At 34.4% G+C, this 19,804-nt stretch overlaps 2 protein-coding genes across 2 annotated transcripts; both read left to right on the top strand.

The window, feature by feature from the left end:
* Positions 1-9,556: 9,556 nt before the first annotated feature.
* LOC125836583 (probable prolyl 4-hydroxylase 6) lies at positions 9,557-14,097 on the top strand. Its single transcript, XM_049515770.1, has 8 exons — positions 9,557-9,782; positions 9,878-9,964; positions 10,066-10,123; positions 10,315-10,419; positions 12,357-12,414; positions 12,531-12,706; positions 12,800-12,860; positions 13,670-14,097. The coding sequence occupies exons 1-8, from the start codon at positions 9,667-9,669 to the stop codon at positions 13,960-13,962; spliced, it is 954 nt and encodes a 317-aa protein (XP_049371727.1). The 5' UTR covers positions 9,557-9,666; the 3' UTR covers positions 13,963-14,097.
* A 1,581-nt stretch (positions 14,098-15,678) lies between these two features.
* On the top strand, positions 15,679-19,654 carry LOC125836591 (uncharacterized). Its single transcript, XM_049515778.1, has 10 exons — positions 15,679-15,976; positions 16,056-16,150; positions 16,327-16,422; positions 16,751-16,855; positions 16,955-17,059; positions 17,263-17,401; positions 18,502-18,617; positions 18,717-18,773; positions 19,039-19,280; positions 19,378-19,654. The coding sequence occupies exons 1-9, from the start codon at positions 15,814-15,816 to the stop codon at positions 19,177-19,179; spliced, it is 1,017 nt and encodes a 338-aa protein (XP_049371735.1). The 5' UTR covers positions 15,679-15,813; the 3' UTR covers positions 19,180-19,280; positions 19,378-19,654.
* Positions 19,655-19,804: the final 150 nt, after the last annotated feature.

Genomic DNA, 19,804 nt, shown 5'->3' with positions numbered 1-19,804 from the left:
TATACTTGTCAATATAATACAAAGGCTTAACATGATTGAAATGTGCAGAGGCAACATAGTCAGTCAACCATAAGGGAGCTTTGCTACTTTTCTAGGATCTTCTCTGGGTAGAACTTTCTGAGAATGAAGTAGGTTCATCTGTAGGCAAGACAACTGTGTCAACACTATCAGGACCACTAATGAGAGGTGTAAGATCAGAAAGTGTAGCAATATGAGGGAATAGATGCCAGGCAGTAGAAGGTGATACAACAAATGGAAATATGGATTCTCTAAACAGTACATCTTTGCTAAGGAAGAAATTTCTGTCCTTGAAATTGTATAACAAATTGCCCTTTATTTGATCAATGTAGCCCATGTGAATAACAACAACACTCCTAAGTTGGAATTTGTTTTAAATGTACATATTCTTGTCAAAACAAAGGCAACATAGAACTTTCATATGATAAAGAGAAGGTTTTCTTTTATGAAACATTTCATGAGGAGACTTGCCATGTAGAACAGGTGTGGGTAGTCTGTTGATGATATAAGAAGCATTAAGGATGTAATAACCCCAGAACCTGGTGGGAATATGCCCTTGAAACTTGATGGCCCTAGCAACCTCAAGGATATGGCAATGTTTTCTTTCCGCAATACCATTTTGTTGTGGTGTATGAATACATGTTCTCTGATGTAGAATGCCTAAGCTAGTATATAAGTTATGACACTCAGTATTAACAAATTCAGAACCATTGTCGGTTCTAATGATTTTACCCAAGGCATTAAACTGAGTCTTGACTAAAGTGAAGAAATTTGTCAACACAAAACAAACATCACTCTTCAGCTTTATTAGAAACAACCACATCATTCTAGTACAATCACTGACTATGGTTACAAATAATTTATTCCCATCATATGAATGGGTATGAAATGGACCCCAAACATCTATATAAATCAACTAAAATGGACAAGTAGATACAGTATTGCTATGCTGAAAAGGTAATATATGTTGTTTAGCAAGTTGACACATAGTGCAATTGTGAACCTCCTTGTAGCATTGTTTAATAGGAAGATCAAGAACATTAGCTAGAACAGTGGAATAAGTGTGTCCTAGTCTTTGATGTCATAGAATTGAATGTGACTATGATGGAGAAATATCACCTTGAGCTAGATGTGAATATAATGGAGAGACTGTGTCATTAGTGGATGAGTATGTAGGTAGAAGATAGAGCCCTGCATACTTTCTACCAATCACCTTCACCTGCCCACTGTAGAAGTCCTGAATAGTAACAAAATTAGAAAAGAAACACACTGCACATTGTAGATCCTTAGTAATTTTAGATACTAACATCAAATTGAATTTAAGTCAGGAATGAGAAGCACATTATTGATAATGTCTTGTGATGTCATTTTACAGGAACCTGTATGAGTAATGAGAATAGTGTCTCCATTTGGTAATTGTACACTTCCAGGTTTATCAGCAGACATTGGTTGTTTATGATCAAGTAAATCTGAATTAGGTGTCATATGATTCGTTGCTCCGGAGTCTAGAATCCAGTTTAACTGTTCAGAGCTAACAGTAAGTGCAGTAGCATTACCTGTGGATGAATAGTGATCTAGTTTGCTAGATTTGCACTAGAAGACCCTGAAGTTGAGGCTCCTTCTGTGCTGCCCTGTAAATTGGACTGACCAAGCATGTGTAAAATTTGGTTATATTGCTCATGTATGACATTCATCCTTTTGTGATACTCAGTATGATCTAATTGTCTAGATTATCTGCCATAGCTGTGAGCCCTTTGATTCATAAATCTACTATATTCAGACTCATCATTGTACCTAGAAAGCTGATCAGATTCACTAACTGCATTGTGAGCAGCTGGATATGGACTCATTTCATTAATGGATTTTCATCTCTCATGATATGTGCTAGGAGTTCCTTTCTTCTTCTTTTCATAACCAGGTGGATAGCCATGAAGTTTATAACAAATAGCATGTGTGTGTCATGTTCTTTTGCAGTAGTCACAAAATGCATTTGGATCATAACTCAAACTAGATCTTGTCTTAGGCAATGGATTTGAAATGTGACCAGTAGTAAATAAGGCACTTAGCTTAGAAAAACTGGAACTACTAGATGTTTGAGAGATGTTACGCTGACTCTCTCTTTCAATAAATAGAGAGTAGGTTTTGTTCAGAGATGGCAATGGGACCATCATAAGAATCTGACCTCTAGCTTGCTCATTTGAGTCATTAAGTCCCATGAGGAACTGAAGCAGTTTCTGAACACATTCACAGCTAGGAACAAGAGCTAGACTCTCATACTCTACCCATAATTGTAACATCTCGCACCTAGATATGACTAGAAAGAGCTTAAAATCTGAAAATAATGATTTTGGGAAGAATAAGGATGTCTGGAAAATTTTGTCTAAGTTAAGAAAGTGAGTTTTGGCCATTTTCAAACGACCATAACTCCTATCTCAGGATGATTTAGGAGCAGTTGTTGATATAGTTGGAAAGCCCTTGGACAGATCTTTCCAACGCCGCCGAGTTTGCGCAATTTCGACATCGTTTGAGTGAGATATGCCTTTCGGAAGTTGGGTCGTTGGATTAAGGAAAGTCCCAATCCGGAATTAGGGAAGGGCAAAGTAGTCTTTTCTCTAATTTATTTCCTAATTCGTTTTTAGGGATTTATTGGGGTAAAAACAGAACTTAATTCAGTTTTGAAAAATTAGAATACACTTAGGGCTTGGAGAAGAGAGAAAGAAAGAAAGAACGGGAGAAGAAAGCAAGAATTCACCAAGATCATCCAAGCTTGCGAGTGGAATTCGTCGGGGGTGAACCCTATTAAGGTATGTGAGATATTTTCGTGATGAGTTAGTTCACCCACACACCCAAATTATTTCTATTAAGAGAATGGTTGTTGATTGAATGAAAAGTTAGTTAGTTTTTGAAGAACTTTGTTGAAATTCGTTAAGTTCTTGTTAGTTGAGTTGTTGATGCTTGGAGGTAGGGTTGATTCATGTTTCCGGGCTGTTTTTCCGAGTTAGATTAGTTGTGTATCGAGGGTAAAATTGATCCTAAGTGTTTGGGGAAAGAATTAGGGAACATTTGAGGGTTTAGAGATGAAAACGGAGAAGAAAAATCGCAAAAACCTGGGCAACGGGGCTGGGGTGCCGCGCCAGCCAGCGCGCCCCAAAGCAGCCTCTAAAGTTTAGGCCTTGGGACACCGCGCCAGCCAGCGCTCCCCACAGACTTCTCTGAAGTTTGGGGCCTGGCTCTCCGCGCCTCTCAGAGCGCCAGGGACGCCAGTTCTCCCCATTCGTCCCTCACCTTTTAGTACTTGTTCCTTAGCAATGTACCTATGTTTCTAAGTTGATTCCAACACTCTAAGGTACATCTAAACATAATGAAATCATCCATAAACATGAGATCATGAGCCTTGAATCCATAATCAAATTCAAGGAAAGTTAAGATCAAAGTCAAAGAAGTTAAAAGTCAAGTCTAGAAGTTAAGAAGCAAGTCAAAGCAAAGTTTCTTAAAGTTTTCAGGAGTCTCTATTAAATGTTTTAACTTCGTTTTAAGGCTCAAGTTTCAAGTAAAGCAAAGAGTAAGAGTTGAGTTCATTTCTCAAAAGTTATTAGGGAATTATGTATTCCCAAAGAAGTTTATAAATGTTTTCACATTTGAGCAAAGAAAAGGGAACATCGATTCCAAAAAGAGCCTTTGGGCTAAGCTTTAAGCAATTATCTCAAATTAAAGAAAGAGGTGTTTAACATACATATGAGCTTAAGTATATTTTGGGAGTAGTATTGAGCACCAAATTGGGGATGCGAGTTCATATTAACTCAAATCTCCATAAGAACCATGTAGCCAACATGGGATTTAACGGGTTATACTTTTTAGATGATCACGTAAGTTAAGCTAGTGGATCCACTAAGTTAAGTAAGGTCCTATATCAAGGCAAGGTATAGGATGGTCCTTGGGTAACGTGAGGTAAAATGTTGTATCATCACTAGGGTTCATAATGGTGGTTGTCGGTTAAAGAATCTCCCACTAAAGCTATATTACTTTTATATATAAGTAAAGTTGAGTTTGTTATTACTTATCTTTAACGAACTAAGTTGTTTTCACTGTTTTACAAGCTTTATATATATATATTGCATGTGTCTTATTGCTTTATATTTAGTTCAGTTATTCATGAGTTAAACAGAGCCAAAGTAAGTGTTCTTTTGTACTCTTTTCAAGCTTAAGTTGTGGTTTAGCATTCCAACTCGCATACTCGTACATTCAATATACTGATGCCAGTTGAACGCCTACATCTTATTATGATGCAGGCACAGGTAACCAGGATCAGCATCCAATGCGCCATTGATCCAGTTGAGCACTCCAGAGTCAGTGGTGAGCCTCATTGCATTTCGGAGGACTCTTTTATTTCGCTTTCCTAGTTTTCTTTATTAGGATGTTGTGGGGTCTGTCCCAACATCCATCTCAGTATTATAGAGACTTTATGGACAGTCAGACAGTTAGTTTTGAATCTCTCATCTATGTATTTGCAGATACTTTGTTTTGAGACATAAGTTGTCATTTTGGCTAAGATGTTATCATTTAAACTATTACTTGAGTTTATGTTGTTGAGTTAAGTCTTCTGCTGAGTTAAGTAAGTCAGGCCAAAGGTTCGCTTGGAGCCAGCAATGGTCTCGAGTGTCAGCCACGTCCAGGGTGTAGGCTCGGGGCGTGGCAATAATTCACGCAGCTTAGAAAAATAGGTTGAGATTGAACTGGTACCTTGACTGATTGTTGCAATCTCCTTGTGCAATTGAAAGATATGCGATCCATCGATTTTGTCATATCATTCACACAGATCCTTCCACACAGCAGCAACATTTGTGGAGTAAACTATACCTCCAAGTAATTCCTTCGATACACAGTTCATAATCCATGAAAGTACTATGGCATTGCAGCGTTCCCATAGATTTGACAAATTTGGACCATATGATTCCTTTTTGCACGATCCATCGATGAATCCAAGTTTATTTCGACCTAGAATTGCAATCTTCATTGCTGGATCAATCAGTTGGATTGAGTTGAGCAGAACACCAGAATTGTCAATTGAATGTAGGAAAAGAGGATGATTATGGCTCAGCTTTTCTGGCAGTTCATTGTCAACAATTGCCATGATTCAACCGAGATACTTCGAAGCACTACAGTAGTCACTGTAGATCAAGCTCTGATACCATGTTAGCTATCTTGAAGACGATAGCTTGATGAACACTTCTTATTAGTTTGAAATGTTCTAGAAGCAAAGAGAGAACTCAGAGAATTAACAAATTATGAATTGTATTCTTGCACACTAAGAGATTCTATACATGTATATATACAACAGAAGGAAAAGAATAAATTGTAACTACCCTAACTAACTTCTTGATCACTAGTCCTCTAACTTTTAGTAATTACATAATGACCTAAACTTCATATGTAATGCCTTCTTCAATAGTAGTACCATTGAAGGAAAAATAAGAAGAATAAACAAAAGAAGGGTCCGGAAGCAACCAGCAAAGTAGTATACTTTCATAACGTCACCGCATGGTTATTTGTACCTATTTAGTACTCTATCGGGTTAGCTGATTTTTAAATCTTAAATTCGTTCCTTTTCAAAGTGGGTTGGGATGAGTTGTAATAGTGTATCCAATCTTCTGAAATCTCAACTCTAGTTCTGATGAGGCCTAGTTTGACGCAATTCACTATACTTTGGAACAATTAACATTTGCAGTCATTATTTTTATAAATATGGCTATTTAATGCCTTATGTCTCACCTCTCTCTTCTCTTTGACGTCTCTCATCTCTCATTGATATCTATTTCCTCTCTTTCTTTATATAATACAAATCATCAATGCAAATGGTAACAATCAATTATACAAATTCAAGTGGTAACACAAATATATATACATGAACACAATACACAAAGCAACTGATAAATACAAATACAAATTATTACGAATTACAATAACGATACAATTGTATTTTAATACAAATTGTATTTGTTACTATACTTGATACTATTGATTTGCATCAATTAATTGAATACAATAGTCTTTGATACAATTGTATCCATTGAGACAAATCAATAATATCAATTGTATTCATGATACATTTATCGGTCAAGTGTACAATTATCAATCAGATATACAAATTGTATTTGTTAATATACTTGATGCATTTGTTTTGCATCAACATGTAAAATATAATAGCCTTGATACAAATCATACAATTGTATTTAATGATCTAAATTAATTAGGGTAAAGAGTCTGAAAAATACTCCAACTTTGGTCGAAATTGTTGTTACGATACCAAACTTTGAAAAAGACCTTTTACCCCATGTACTATTTAATAGTGTAATTTAAAGGTATATATGTGTGTCTACGTGGACATCATAAATATTGCATCATTTTAAATAGTAATGTGTCCACGTGGGCACATATATACCTTTAAAATACACTATTAAATAGTGATGGGGGGTAAAAGGTCCTCCATAAATTTTGGTATCGTAATAGCAATTTCGGCAAAAGTTAAAGTATTTTTCAGACCATTTTCCCAATTAATTATAGCAATTGTATTCGTGGCACATTTATTAGTCATATATACACTTATCAATCAGATATACAAATTAATTGTATATCTCTCCCAAAACTTTCACCATCTCTTCTCCCTCTCCCAATCTCGCTCGTATCTCTTTTCCTTATATCATGTAGCTAGGAATCGTAATTGAGCAAACTATAACTAAGAAATCTGATTACACATCTAGTTTTAGCTATTTTTGAAATTTACACTTGATTTTACATTTAAGAACTATCTAATTAGATAAACATTTCTATCGCATCAAAATTATTTAAAAGAATTATATATACCTCAAATTAATTCCATAATTACTCTTCTATCTCCCTCTAGTTTCTCCCTTGCTCTCTCTTTTTCTCTCTTGCTCTCTCACCCATCTTTCTTATCCTCTATATGTACATATACATTAATGAATTATATTAATGCATTTTCTTAATTTGATATATTTATCTATGCACAAATATTTTATATATTTGATACTAGAAATACAAATACATTAAAATTATGATACTCATATATCATATATGGACACAAGAAAAGAGAGGTGAGCGAGAGAGTCAGTGTATCATAGATACATGTAAAATTATTTTTTAAATACATAATTATATGAAATTAATATTAAATATACAAATACATAAAATTTGGGAAACTCAAATACATTATGAAACACAAATATATAGGGAGATAAGTGGGTGAGAAAGTTAGTGTATCCTAGATACATGTAAATCACACTTGGATATAGTATATCTGAAACAAATTACACATAATTTGACCCACATGTATCCAGCGAATAAAGAGTGGTACGCAAGATAATTTGTTAAAATACTGTGTTCGAATGTAATTACGACCTAAACTAGCTAGCGGGATTTGTGTTATTTCTTCTTTATTTATTAATTAAGATGCTAATTAATGAGATGCAGTTCTTATGAGGTAGGATGGAGAGTGAAATTATTTTCTTTCTAGTCTATATTAAGTGAATAGTTGGGAGTATGACACATCCTGAAAAAATATCTAAATACATAAATCAAATGTTACTTTTCACTATTATCCTATTGACTATTTTCAAACTTATCCCCTGGGAAATGTAAAATACTTAAGAACCCAACTAAATAATTAAAAAGGTAAATATGAAAAAAATCCCAACAACTCATTCATTGGATGAGTTGATAATTTTGTAAAACTCTACAACAATGTATTCAGTAAAATTTATACGTGGAATATGAGGAGGATAGAATGTACGCATTGATAAGCAATTTAATATAGGGAAAAAAGGACAAATATACCCCCGAACTATCGTAAATTGTATGTAGATACCTTCCGTTATACTTTTGGGACATTGGTGCCCTACCGTCCAAAAACTAACGCATATATACCCTTTATACTAACGGATATACACGTGTCATAATCTTATCCACTGACCCAATATTTATTAAATATCAGATCGACGAATAAAATTGTGCCACGTGTCCCTATTTAGTCTTCCGTTCGAGTGAAAGACATATATGCTATAGTTTATGGACGACAGGGGCATCAGTATCTCAAAATATAACAGATGATATCTGTATATCATTTACGATAGTTCGAAAATATATTTATCCTTTTTTCTTTTAATAAATACAAATTTTTAATTTACATTTTGTTTTACTTAGTGAACACTCAGTAGAAAATAAATTTGAGATCCCATTGAGTAGCCGCATCACCTTTTGACGATCTATTATCATTCAAAATTAAAATGAAAATGATTTATTGTATGACTAGGTTGTTTTTTTAAAAGAATAAACACAAATATAACAACTACAAAAAGAATCAACTCGGACCGAGTCATATGGGCCACGTTAACAATCATTGACAAAGATTTTGCCGCGTCCAGCATCTTGGACGCTTTCGCCCCGGTTTTCCATTTTGTCACATATTATTATCTACTAAGTTAAAAATAATTTTTAGGGTTTGTTTTTTATTCCATCCGTCTCGTATTATAAAAAATATTTATTCCAAATTATTTATTTTTAAAATTGAAATTAATTCTCTTTGAAGTATAAGTATTGTAAAGTTTTGAAAAAGTTCTTCCATTATTAATTCTGATATTAATAGACTAGACGCATAGATAGAGTGTATTCAAATGAATAAAGAGTAAATTAGTAAAAGTATCCCTTTTATTTATGAATTTGTTAGAGAAAAGCAAAGAAAAAAAATAGACAAGTAAGGAGGGAGTAATTTGCACAAAAAATATCATTTGAGTCACTTTATTTGGAATTGAAAATAGTTATATTTGGTTATAGTTTCGTAAATAATATTTTGTTGTTTGAATGTATTTTTTTTAAAAAATGAAATATGACTTAAAAATAAATATAATTTAAATTAGACAATATATACATATTTTATTAGGATAAATTTGAAAAGAAAAATATAGTAAGAAAATAAAAATAGAATTTGGGGTATTTACTTCAAATTTTTATGACTAGGCATTAATTTTTTTTTCCAACCAAACTAAAATGGTTATAATTTATTTATTTTCCTTAGATCAGAACTAAATGCTAAGGCAGAGACGAAAATGGTTTTCTTTTTTCCTTGTATTTTACTCTCAAAGTAATACCCTAATTAGCCTATTAAAAGCAAGTAGTTGGGCAGAACGTTCAGGAAAGAAGACCTTTGACTATCAGTTGTGATGAAGTAATAAACACTCTTTCATTTTTAATCAGATATCTTGATTTAAATTTATGTGAGTATGTTATCATCTTTTTTAAAAATCATTTTAACCTCAATATGAAATTTTCTAACACAAATTTGAATCTAATCGAGCTCCAAAACAAATATCAGACACCAAATTTTAAAAAAAAAAATCTTTGACTTGCAACCACGGAAATAAAATTCAATGGGCGCACTGCCGAACCTTTGAAAATAACGCATCTGTTAACTTAGACCAGGGATCTGCTACTGCTTTTTTTTTTTTTTTCTTCTTTCATTTTCCATGATCTGAGTTCTGAAAAAAAAAAGAAGTATATAAATAAGTAAAGAAGCGAAACCCTTGAGCACGAGGAAATATTAAACCCAAAAACACGAACATCATTCGTAACTTCCCAATGGACCGTCAACTTTCTCTTCTCTTTCTGTTTTTTCTCTGTTTACTTTCCATTTTCCCTGATCTCTCTAGTTCTACACCTCTTCGGGTCTCCGGTGGGCATGGCGATAGAAAAACGTATGAATTCCGTTTCTATTTCTATGTTTTTCGTTGATTTTTTTTTGCTTAAAATGTACGTTATTTGTATTAAGCATTTGTGCTTTTATTTTCAGAAAATTGTCGGTGCTGAAATTGGTAATTGGTGGATCGTCTTCTACAATTGATCCGACTCGGGTGAAGCAAATCTCCTGGCGACCGAGGTTTTTCTATCTCCTTTTTTGGTCTATTTGTTTGTGTAAATGCATTTTGCGTGTGTCTAATTGATATTCAAGTGACTCTGATAATGAAATGAATTATGCAGGGCTTTCGTATATAGGAATTTTTTGACCGATGAGGAATGTGATCATCTCGTTACTCTGGTTAGCTTTTTCCCTTTATTTCTGTAGTACAATAAGAAATGCATGATTGCTGCTCTTTCCGATGATGTCTTAATCTTAGCTAGTTGATATTGTCTAATTTGCTGGTGCTGAAGGATCTCTCTTTTGCTTAGCAGTTAACCTAAAAAGCTCACTTGATGTTGTTTATGTTCTATCGAAATTTGAATGAGTAGGCTAAAGATAAGATGGAGAAGTCTATGGTGGCTGATAATGAGTCAGGAAAGAGCATAGAGAGTGAAGTTCGGACAAGCTCCGGCATGTTTCTTAGCAAGGGCCAGGTTCACAAAATCCTACCTTCTCTGTGATTTCAAATGTTTGATGGTTTTCTTCTCTTTTTTTGATGTATCAATCTGGATGTGCTCTGTCATCTTCCTTGTGACAGTTAAATATTATATTGTGATGCCTTTGGTATTAAGTATTTTGTTTTCTAGTTAATTCCGTTTCTGTTTTTACTATCAGAATTTGTCATTTAGAAACAGTGGCATCACATCTTATTTCATATTTATGAAACCATTTGTATGTGAAAGAACTAGGCATCACCAAAGGTTGTGTGTGATATATATGATCCCTCCACCTTAAATAGAGGTCTCGGGTTCGAGCCTTGAAGATTGAAAAATTCTAATAGGGAGTGCTTCCCTCCTTAATGGCCCGCGCCTGTGCGAATCTGTATTAGTTTGGGGTCTGAAGCAGGTACTGACACCTGTAGAAACCAAAATAAAAAAGAAATAGGTTGACAGATCTCATAAAGAAGCATCTTCAATTGGTTGTGAAACTAATCATTGGTTACACTGGATAATTGGATTTAAATCTTCTGAATCTTTAGCATTGGAGCCTTTTCTAACAATCAATTTAATACGAAATTAGTGTTTAAACTTCCTAATAACCTTAGAGGACCATCTTTTCAAAAAAAAATAACCTTAGCAGACCATCTTTTGTTAATATTTCCTGTGAAGGGTCTAGCATTGTGGTATTGTGGAATTTTGCCTATTTGGCCCAATTAACATTTTGATAGTGGCCGGATATGATCTACTTTCCCTCATCAAGATCATACTTCCAATTTAGCTATTGCTTAGATAGAAGAGACTAGTGGTAATTTAATCTTTGTTATCGGATGATAATGGACTGATTATCAACATATGATTGATTACCATATTCCAAGGAATTTGTGTCAAAGCTCTGCCCCTGTACTTATCTCTATGTCACTGCTTATGGCCAGATTTGAGGCTTGTTGCTTAATTTGTCTTACTAGTCAATTGGTCCCCTGTCAGATTCAGTTTACTGTCAGGATTCTCATTTTTGAATACCAGGTCTGCAAGTAAAAAGTTATTTTGATCTTTCTTTTTGCAAATGTCAAAGTAGTCCAGCTATGGGTTTTGTGATTACCGGATTCTCTGAGGAACTCCTTACAGTGAACACTGATGTATGCTTTAAGAGCATGTGGTGTTACCTAGTTGAAATAAAGTAACGAGCTTGCCAAACTGTCCCTGTCTAGTTAAAGTTTAATCCTGTTAGAGAAGACTTATAACTGGAAAATATAAATGAAGTTTATATGCAGAAAATTGTACCTTTCTAGGTATTTCAGGTTCTTCTTAAATACTAATGGCACGTCTGAAGATTATTTAAGGATTCAGCTTTGGGATAGTGTCAATACAAACAGTACACCAAGTATGATGCTGCAAGATAATTGGAACTCGGACAACTGTTACATGATGAGAACTTAGAACATACTTTGATATGTACTTTTAGAGTTTCTACTAGTTCATATGCATTCTGTGTGAAATTGGTAGCATCATTGATCATGTACCATTGAGTGAATCAAGCATAACGTGAACCCTCAGTGATCTATACTCTAGTATTGGAAACCTCTCTTGAGCATTATGCTGTTGACATTTAATGGTTTTAGAAACCCTTAGAGATGGCTTGTCATTTTACATCCCCTTCAGGTTGAGTCAATGACTTCCTTCGGATTATATTTTCTCACTGAAGTTTTCCTGCTTATTTCTTCAGCTGGGCATACTTGTAATTTCATGTCCTCATATGGACTTATATGGAAGTTCAACTATCTCTGTCTCGAATGGAAATTGAATTCTTGAATCTCTATCTATGCTGCTTTACTTCTCCACTTCAAAAACTTTTCCCTAGTGGATTCATATTAGTCTATGCAATTTTTGCTGAAAGAGACCACTGACATTTGTTTTGTTTTTCTTTTTATAAGGATGAAGTAGTGGCTAATGTGGAGGCTAGGATAGCTGCCTGGACATTCCTTCCTAAAGGTACTACAGTACTTTAATGATGTTAAGCGGCTTTCATCTCACTGTCTCATGTGTCTGTAATGTATATGTGTATATATCTGTAAGCGATATTCTTAATTTATTAAGATGGTATACAGAAAATGGGGAATCTATTCAAATACTGCATTATGAACATGGCCAAAAGTATGAGCCACATTATGATTATTTCCACGACAAGGTCAATCAAGAGCTAGGTGGTCATCGGGTGGCTACTGTTCTTATGTATTTGTCAGATGTAGGGAAGGGTGGGGAAACCATTTTCCCTAATTCAGAGGTAACCAGTAATTGTATGATTAATCCTTTTCTGTTATGCCGGCGATTATGATGCAGTATTTTCTTTTTTTCCTCACTAACGGGAAACCTGCAGGCAAAAAAATCTCAGCCAAAGGGTGATGACTGGTCAGATTGTGCTAAAAATGGATATGCAGGTATGTGTCACACGATGAATAGTTTGAGTATGGCATCTATATTTATGAAGGTCCCATCAGTATTCATGTATTATCCATTGTTTTGAAAGTGCATATATATGGATTCATGATGAGGCATAGTAGGGAAGAAGATAAAGGAGTTGCTCTTGCAGATTCTCTGTAATGGAGCATTTGCTTGTGCTTAAAATGCAAATAACATGTTCCTTTTTAAACATGTCCCTTTTTCTTCATGTCCATCAGTTCATGGAAATGTCTTGTAGTATGGTTATGGTAAAATCTCCACAATTGTGCAAACGGCTTAATAATGTGCTTTTTAGCATGGGATCCTATTGGTTGATGGATTTTATTAGCTGCATGAGTCTTTTCTTTCCCCTGTCTGACTGGACTGCATAGTCATTACTGTATGGTTCAACATTCAGTATCTTTTTTCATATTCTCTTGATTCTCCTTGTTTTAATGGAAAGCAACGTAATTGCTGTGGTATGCCATTTTGATTGTGCTTCACGTTGGCTAGGTGTAGAGAGCAATCTCAGTAGTTATCCATTTCACCATCAGTTTACCAGAGTCTTCCTGTCATCCCCCTTCCATATAGTGAAAAGAATCTGAAGGACTTTTATAGAAGATGGAGGAATCAGTACAAAACACGTCATCCTGTTTCATAGGCCACCATAAGATGCTTAAAGGGAAAAAAAATGTTGTTAACACAGTAGAACTGAAATAAAGCTTGTCATTATAACAACAAATAAAACCACTGAAATAAATCTTGTAATTAACTTCTCAATTTCGATATGTTCATGCCTTATTTGCAGTGAAACCTAGGAAGGGTGATGCATTGTTGTTTTTCAGTCTTCATCTCAATGCAACAACTGATCCTCTAAGCTTGCATGGAAGCTGCCCTGTTATCGAAGGTGAGAAGTGGTCTGCTACTAAATGGATTCATGTGAGGTCCTTTGAGACTCTATTTAATAATGAATGCCAAGATCAAAACCCAAACTGCTCCCAGTGGGCTGTTAATGGTGAATGTGAAAAAAATCCTCTATACATGGTGGGTTCTGGAAATTCTGTAGGTCATTGTAGGAAGAGCTGTAAGGTTTGCTCCTGACAGGAATATGTAGACAAAATTTTCTATTACATATAAATACAACTAGTTGAGCAAGTGTATCCACATTCTTTGTATATCCTGATTTGTACATTAAGTACCCTCTAGACAGTTTAGAGTAAGGAGATCTTTTCGAAACATGGTGGATTGATGAACTGATTACTTTTGTAGTAGCACTGAGTAGATAAAAGTTTTGATATTACCCTCAAATTTGCCTGCCCTGTTTTTTCTGTCTATGATTGTTCTAGGCAGGCACCCAAAGGTTTGGCCTCCTAATGGTTAATAATGTGGAAGGAGAATTATGAGGTTCAAAGTCTAAATGAAATTAAAAAAATCACTCATCTATCTGAGTTATTGGGTACCAGAGTTATCTGGTAGGTAAATATGTTGGTGAGTGGTGAAAGTTCAAAAATCTTCATTTTAAAAAAAAAATCGTATTTAATTAAACAGTGTCACATCAATTGAAATGGAAGAAGTTGTAGTAGAAAGAGAGAAAAAGAAAAAAAAAGAAAAAAAAAAAGAGAAGGTCCAAAACTCCTCTAAAAATACTAATATCTTCAGGCCAAAGGAATTCAAGTTGCACAAAAGGATTAGTCAAGAAGTGACCAAACTTATAACTAGTCAATACTCTACCATTTTTTGTCCACAAGGGGTAGGCCATCGAAATTATATTTCAATCAATAAATATATTGGAATTGGTTTTATGATTTTTAGGAAGGCATGTTATTTTATGTAAACTTCATCTCAGATTCTCTTTTATCAAGACTCAAGAGATGAGAAAACTTCAACATCAGTAGGGGTCATTTTGTCATTACTCATGAATCGTAAGTTGCTAGTTAATTTGTAATATTGAGGATATTTGTATAAATGTATAAGTTGGGGAAATTAGCTTATAAGTATTTTTTTAAACACATGTGGTTATATGTTAAAATCAACAAAAAATAAAAAGTAATTTTATCCTATAAGAACCTTTGAATTTTGATGTAACTAATGTTTTTAATATTCATTTTTTTTTAATCGTGAAATGATCTTCCCAAAACAAAACTCCTAAAAAAAAATTTGAAAAATTTCATCATTCAAACTTTTTCATGTAACTACATTTTGATAAATTTAAGGATAATTAAATTATTTTAATATAAATAAATAAAAACTATCAACACTTTTTTCCCAAGCTTATTACAAGTCCACCTCTATTAAAAAAAACATATACTACCTTGATTCAAATTTACTTGTCAAATTTTGATTTGACACACTTATTAAAAAAAATTAATATGGTGAGTTTATCATTTTAGTTCTATTAATTGATATGATCTCAAATATATTTACTCACTGAGTTTATCATTTTATTTCTATTAATTGATAGGATCTCAAATATATTTACTCAATACCAAAAAATTGTCCTTTCTTGATTTATCAAAATGACAAGTAAAAATAGAAATCAAATTAAGAAAAATTTGACAAGTAAATCGAGACGGTGAGAGTAATTGTTTACTCCAATATTTTATCACTTATCAGCTACCAAAAACATGCTTTTTATTTTGAAAAAAAAGTTACAATTTGACTAGCAACTCAGGTTCATGAGATAATTATTTTAAAAAAAAGTTTGCTTAGATAGTAATTGTGAATTTGAGTGTTTATGAGAGCAAAAGTGGGACAGCGTGGAGTAAAAATAAAAATAGAAATAAAAATATTTTCATGATTAAAAAAAAAAAGAAGAATAAAAAGAGAACAATTTTAGCTCATATACTTCCCCAGTTTTCCACTCTATCTAAACAGTGTCTCCTCAATTTTAAAACGAATAAAGCTTAAAATCACTTCAACCAAATTTTGCTTAGCGCAATTGGGGTTACACAAATGGCGGTTCAATCATCACACACTGCATTTTCTTTTCTCTCACCTCTTCGGTCTCACTCAATCGTCCCGGAGACCAGTTTGCTTAGCTTCAAGCCTTCTCTCCTCGGATATCCCTTCACAGCAACCAATCGTCGCCGACCGTTCATTATCACAGTCTCTTCCAGTAAGTTGTTTCGCTTCCTCTATCTTCTTTGCGAAATTCAATGTTTTTGTTGTTAATCTAACAGAAAATATACTGTCAGAATCCAAAAATGAACTCTCAGTTGATCAGAAAAGGCAGTTACTTGAACAATACGGGCTAAATCCGGATGAGTTCTTATCTGAACCATCTCCAAAGGTACGTCGTTCTCTCTTTTACCCTCTATGAAAAAAAAAATATTTATTTCATTTAAAAATAAAATAAAATGGGGACTGATAATGTAGATGTTTCTTACAGATGACCTTAACTAGATTGAAGAAATTGAGTTATATTGATAATTGATATTAACAGTGGTGTTTTCATTGGAGTTATAGACAAAGAAGAGAAGAGAACAATCCAAGAGCGGAACCGGAAAACAGGTCCTAGTAGAAGAACCTAAGCCTCCACGGGAGACACATAAATTGCTTCAGGTTTGCATTTCAATGACATGTTAACTGAATCTGTGGCTGCTAATGGAGAATTCCCTTCTTTTTTTTCACTGCTATGATCCATTTGTTGATAATTCAAGCATATTAAGATTCCACTGTGAACTGATACTTAATCCAAGTATTGTATGGACTTGATACCATAAAATTTTGCATGTCTACACCTACCAAACTAGGTAGGCTAGTCATATAGCTTACTAAGCAAAAGTTCGTAATTCATTTTCCAAGTACACATGTCATGTGATGATGCAATTGTTGTCAGACAAGCAAGCAGTTGTGATATCTTTGCTATTACAAGTACTTTTTTGTTCAGGTTGTTGGGGGGACGGCTCGGAGGAAGAAATTGCTCTCACCAAAGAGCATGGATGTGCGTCCCATGATGGAAGTTGTAAAAGCTGCTGCATTTGGTATTTTGCAAGTGAGATTCTTATTAGCCATTAAGAGCAGTTCGTCTTTCATGTAATGCAAGATACACTGTTTTAATGTTGTTAAATAAAAATTGTTTTCTGCTGTCTAGGCAGCCGGTGGTTGCCCTGCATCTTTGAGGCCTGGCCGTTGGTTGGACCTATATAGTGGGACAGGATCAGTTGGTATAGAAGCCATCAGCCGAGGGTGTTCTGAGGTTAGCATTAAATTTGTAACAGCCCTTTCTGGAACATATGCTAAATTTTTTTTACTTATTGCTTAGTGATACTTTTATTGTCTCTGTATGATTTTAATTTTTAAGTTAGCTGTTGATATGTGGAGCTTTATATTTTTCAGTTTTTCTTTGTCATTTTGCTCTCATAGCATTTGTGTTTCATGTTTCTGTTTGCAAACTCCTAGGTGCATTTTGTTGAGATGGACCCTTGGGTTGTCTCAGATGTTCTCCGGCCTAATTTAGAATGGACTGGTTTCCTTGATGCGTCTGTCATACATACTGTCCGTGTTGAAAGCTTCTTGGAGCGTGCAGAACATTTTCTTGGTAAGAGTTTCTCTTCCTGATGTTGCCCCACAAGCGAAGTAAGTTAGGGAGTTAATAGTATCATGAATCAGTAATTCTGATTTAACGCCCAATAGGAGATATCTCTCTCTCTTAAAAGGTTCATTAAATATTTTATCTGATGTTTTCTTTTACAATTCTGTACAAAAATAAAAGGTTATTACTCACTCCGAGATGTATAAAAAACAAGGTTCATTACTTGCCCTGGAAATATAAAAAAACAAGTTTTGTTTGCCAAGGAAACAGAAAATGAAATGCCTTGAACATTTTTACTGAAGTAAAATTCTTAAAAACCATAGGCTATCCTGATACCTTTATATCACTTGTGGTATCTCTTTTCTCAAACTGATACCTTTTTCACTATCATTGCACAAGTCAATCAAGGTGCAGGTTGGAGGTAAGCCTTTCTTTCTTGATGCCTAATATGGTGCTGACAGTAGACTGCCTCTAACTGTTAACATTAATGAGGTTCCTTATCCCATTGATGAAACATATTTCGAAGGCATGCTGTTTTGCAAATATGGACTGCCTTATAGATTTAGATCTTTTAAGTCAAACAATTGGCAAAGGTAGTTGTGATCTGCATACTGCAATAGTCATTTGTCAGTAACGTTGCACATGGAGGTATCTAAATGAAACTTAACCAGACATCTAACATTTATCACCTGCAGTTGGTATTGGTAATTTCCTGGTAGAAGAGAGTGATAAGAGAGGTTTAGATTTGGGGATGGGTTATTACAGATATGGTTGGTGCTAACTTATAACATGCTTGGCGCCAGACCAGCTCAACCGACTTTCTGGAGGTTCCCTAGATATTGTTGTTGATTGTGGCAAGTCAATCCTTTATATCTAACTTCACCAATCCTGTACTTCTGGAAAATTTGCAAGCCGTATAGTTTCTCTTCTCTTTCTTCACTTGCGTGATTTCTTTTGCTATTTTGTTTGGCAGTCTTGAAGAACTAAACAGATAGTTACAACTTTGAGGGATGATGTGTTCCAAAAACAAAGATCTAACCATGAAACTTGTTTGCTGCTCTTTTACTGAAATATAACAATCTAGGATTTATATTTATTTTTTTCAGGTGAAGATGGGAGCTTTGATTATATTAGTGTTACACCACCATATGCTGTTGTTGATTACTGTATATTAATGGATCAAATTTCAAAATCATCAATAGTGGGAGAGAATACATTTATAGTAAGTGCTTCAGTATATTGTGCTTTGTAAGTCCATTGTGTTCCTTTCTGCCCATAAATTTCTTTTGTGGTAATTGTCAGCATATTTTTGTGTATTCAGCTGGTGGAGTACCCTTTCAGAACTGACATGCTGGATTCGTGCAGTTGCCTTGTTAAGGTATTGAGCAATTCATTTTCTCAGTATTAAGAACAGCACTATCCCCTTCTGATGCTCGAGTGCATGTGCTAGGACATTTTATTTTTGGATGTCATCATTTGAAATATTGTTGATTGCTTTCTCCATTCTGTCTTTAGTAGATGTGTTTGGGTGGTGTTTTCTCTTCAACAGAAACTAAAATGTTTTGAAGAGCTAGCTGGATGTATGGTTCAATCATACATCTACACAAGAACTAATTCTCTCGTTATTGTTACTAAAAATACAGATATCTGATCGGCGGTTTGGTCGAACGCATTTGGCAATATATGGACCAAAGTGGGCACTGAAGAAGAAATATGTAGAGAAGACAAAGAGAAAGCAGGAAAAGCTGGATTTGCTTAGGGAAGTGGAGATTTCGGCATCCTAAATTTAGCTAATGAGGATCGCACAACACATCTTATAGTCAAGAGAGGGTGTAAAATGTTGTCAGACAGTTGATTGCCCCAGTTCTCACCATTTAGTTACATGGTAATTTTGCTTTAGCGCGCTCCTTTGTCCTGATATATCATTTAATAGTCTCACCTGGAATATCTTATGATTAATCTGATGGATCTTTAACCTGCAGGTCAATTTCTTCTTGGGGGAATTCTGCATCACCTAGCTCCCCAATTTGTATTCCGTACTTGACTCAGTCATAATGCACATCCATCCGTAAGAAGGCATCACTGAATTTTCTGCAGGATTTTGCTAGTAAATGTAGATATATATTAGTCTTACCTATTTTACACCTAATGGATTTCTAAGGTGACATTTATATGCCATACCTTGCTTATCCTTGCCTTGGTTGACATGCCTTACATTATTATGCTAATGGAGAATGCCGAAGAAATTTTATTTTCAAAGTGTTGATCTGATCCCCATGAATTTCGTCCAGCATTCTCTTTTCAACATCAAATCGAAGTTGTATATGGAAAAATTGGTGTATTTTTCGAATTTTTGAATTAAAAAGCTGGATAAGGAGCATGATTTCTTTTGTAAAGATAGGTCAAGAA

This window comes from Solanum verrucosum, unplaced genomic scaffold (assembly GCF_900185275.1).
Source record: "Solanum verrucosum unplaced genomic scaffold, falcon-dt-bn FXZP01000278.1, whole genome shotgun sequence".
Classification (NCBI taxonomy): domain Eukaryota; kingdom Viridiplantae; phylum Streptophyta; class Magnoliopsida; order Solanales; family Solanaceae; genus Solanum; species Solanum verrucosum.
Note: the sequence above shows the minus strand (reverse complement) of the source record. Positions and strands in the feature narration are given on the sequence as shown.

Coding starts and splice junctions, on each gene's coding strand:
- LOC125836583 (XM_049515770.1), top strand. CDS start 9,667: ATGGACCGTCAACTTTCTCTTCTCTTTCTGTTTTTTCTCTGTTTACTT. Junction 9,783..9,877: donor GGGCATGGCGATAGAAAAAC/GTATGAATTCCG, acceptor TTTTATTTTCAG/AAAATTGTCGGTGCTGAAAT. Junction 12,415..12,530: donor CTGGACATTCCTTCCTAAAG/GTACTACAGTAC, acceptor GATGGTATACAG/AAAATGGGGAATCTATTCAA.
- LOC125836591 (XM_049515778.1), top strand. CDS start 15,814: ATGGCGGTTCAATCATCACACACTGCATTTTCTTTTCTCTCACCTCTT. Junction 16,151..16,326: donor TATCTGAACCATCTCCAAAG/GTACGTCGTTCT, acceptor TTGGAGTTATAG/ACAAAGAAGAGAAGAGAACA. Junction 17,060..17,262: donor TCAGCCGAGGGTGTTCTGAG/GTTAGCATTAAA, acceptor GCAAACTCCTAG/GTGCATTTTGTTGAGATGGA.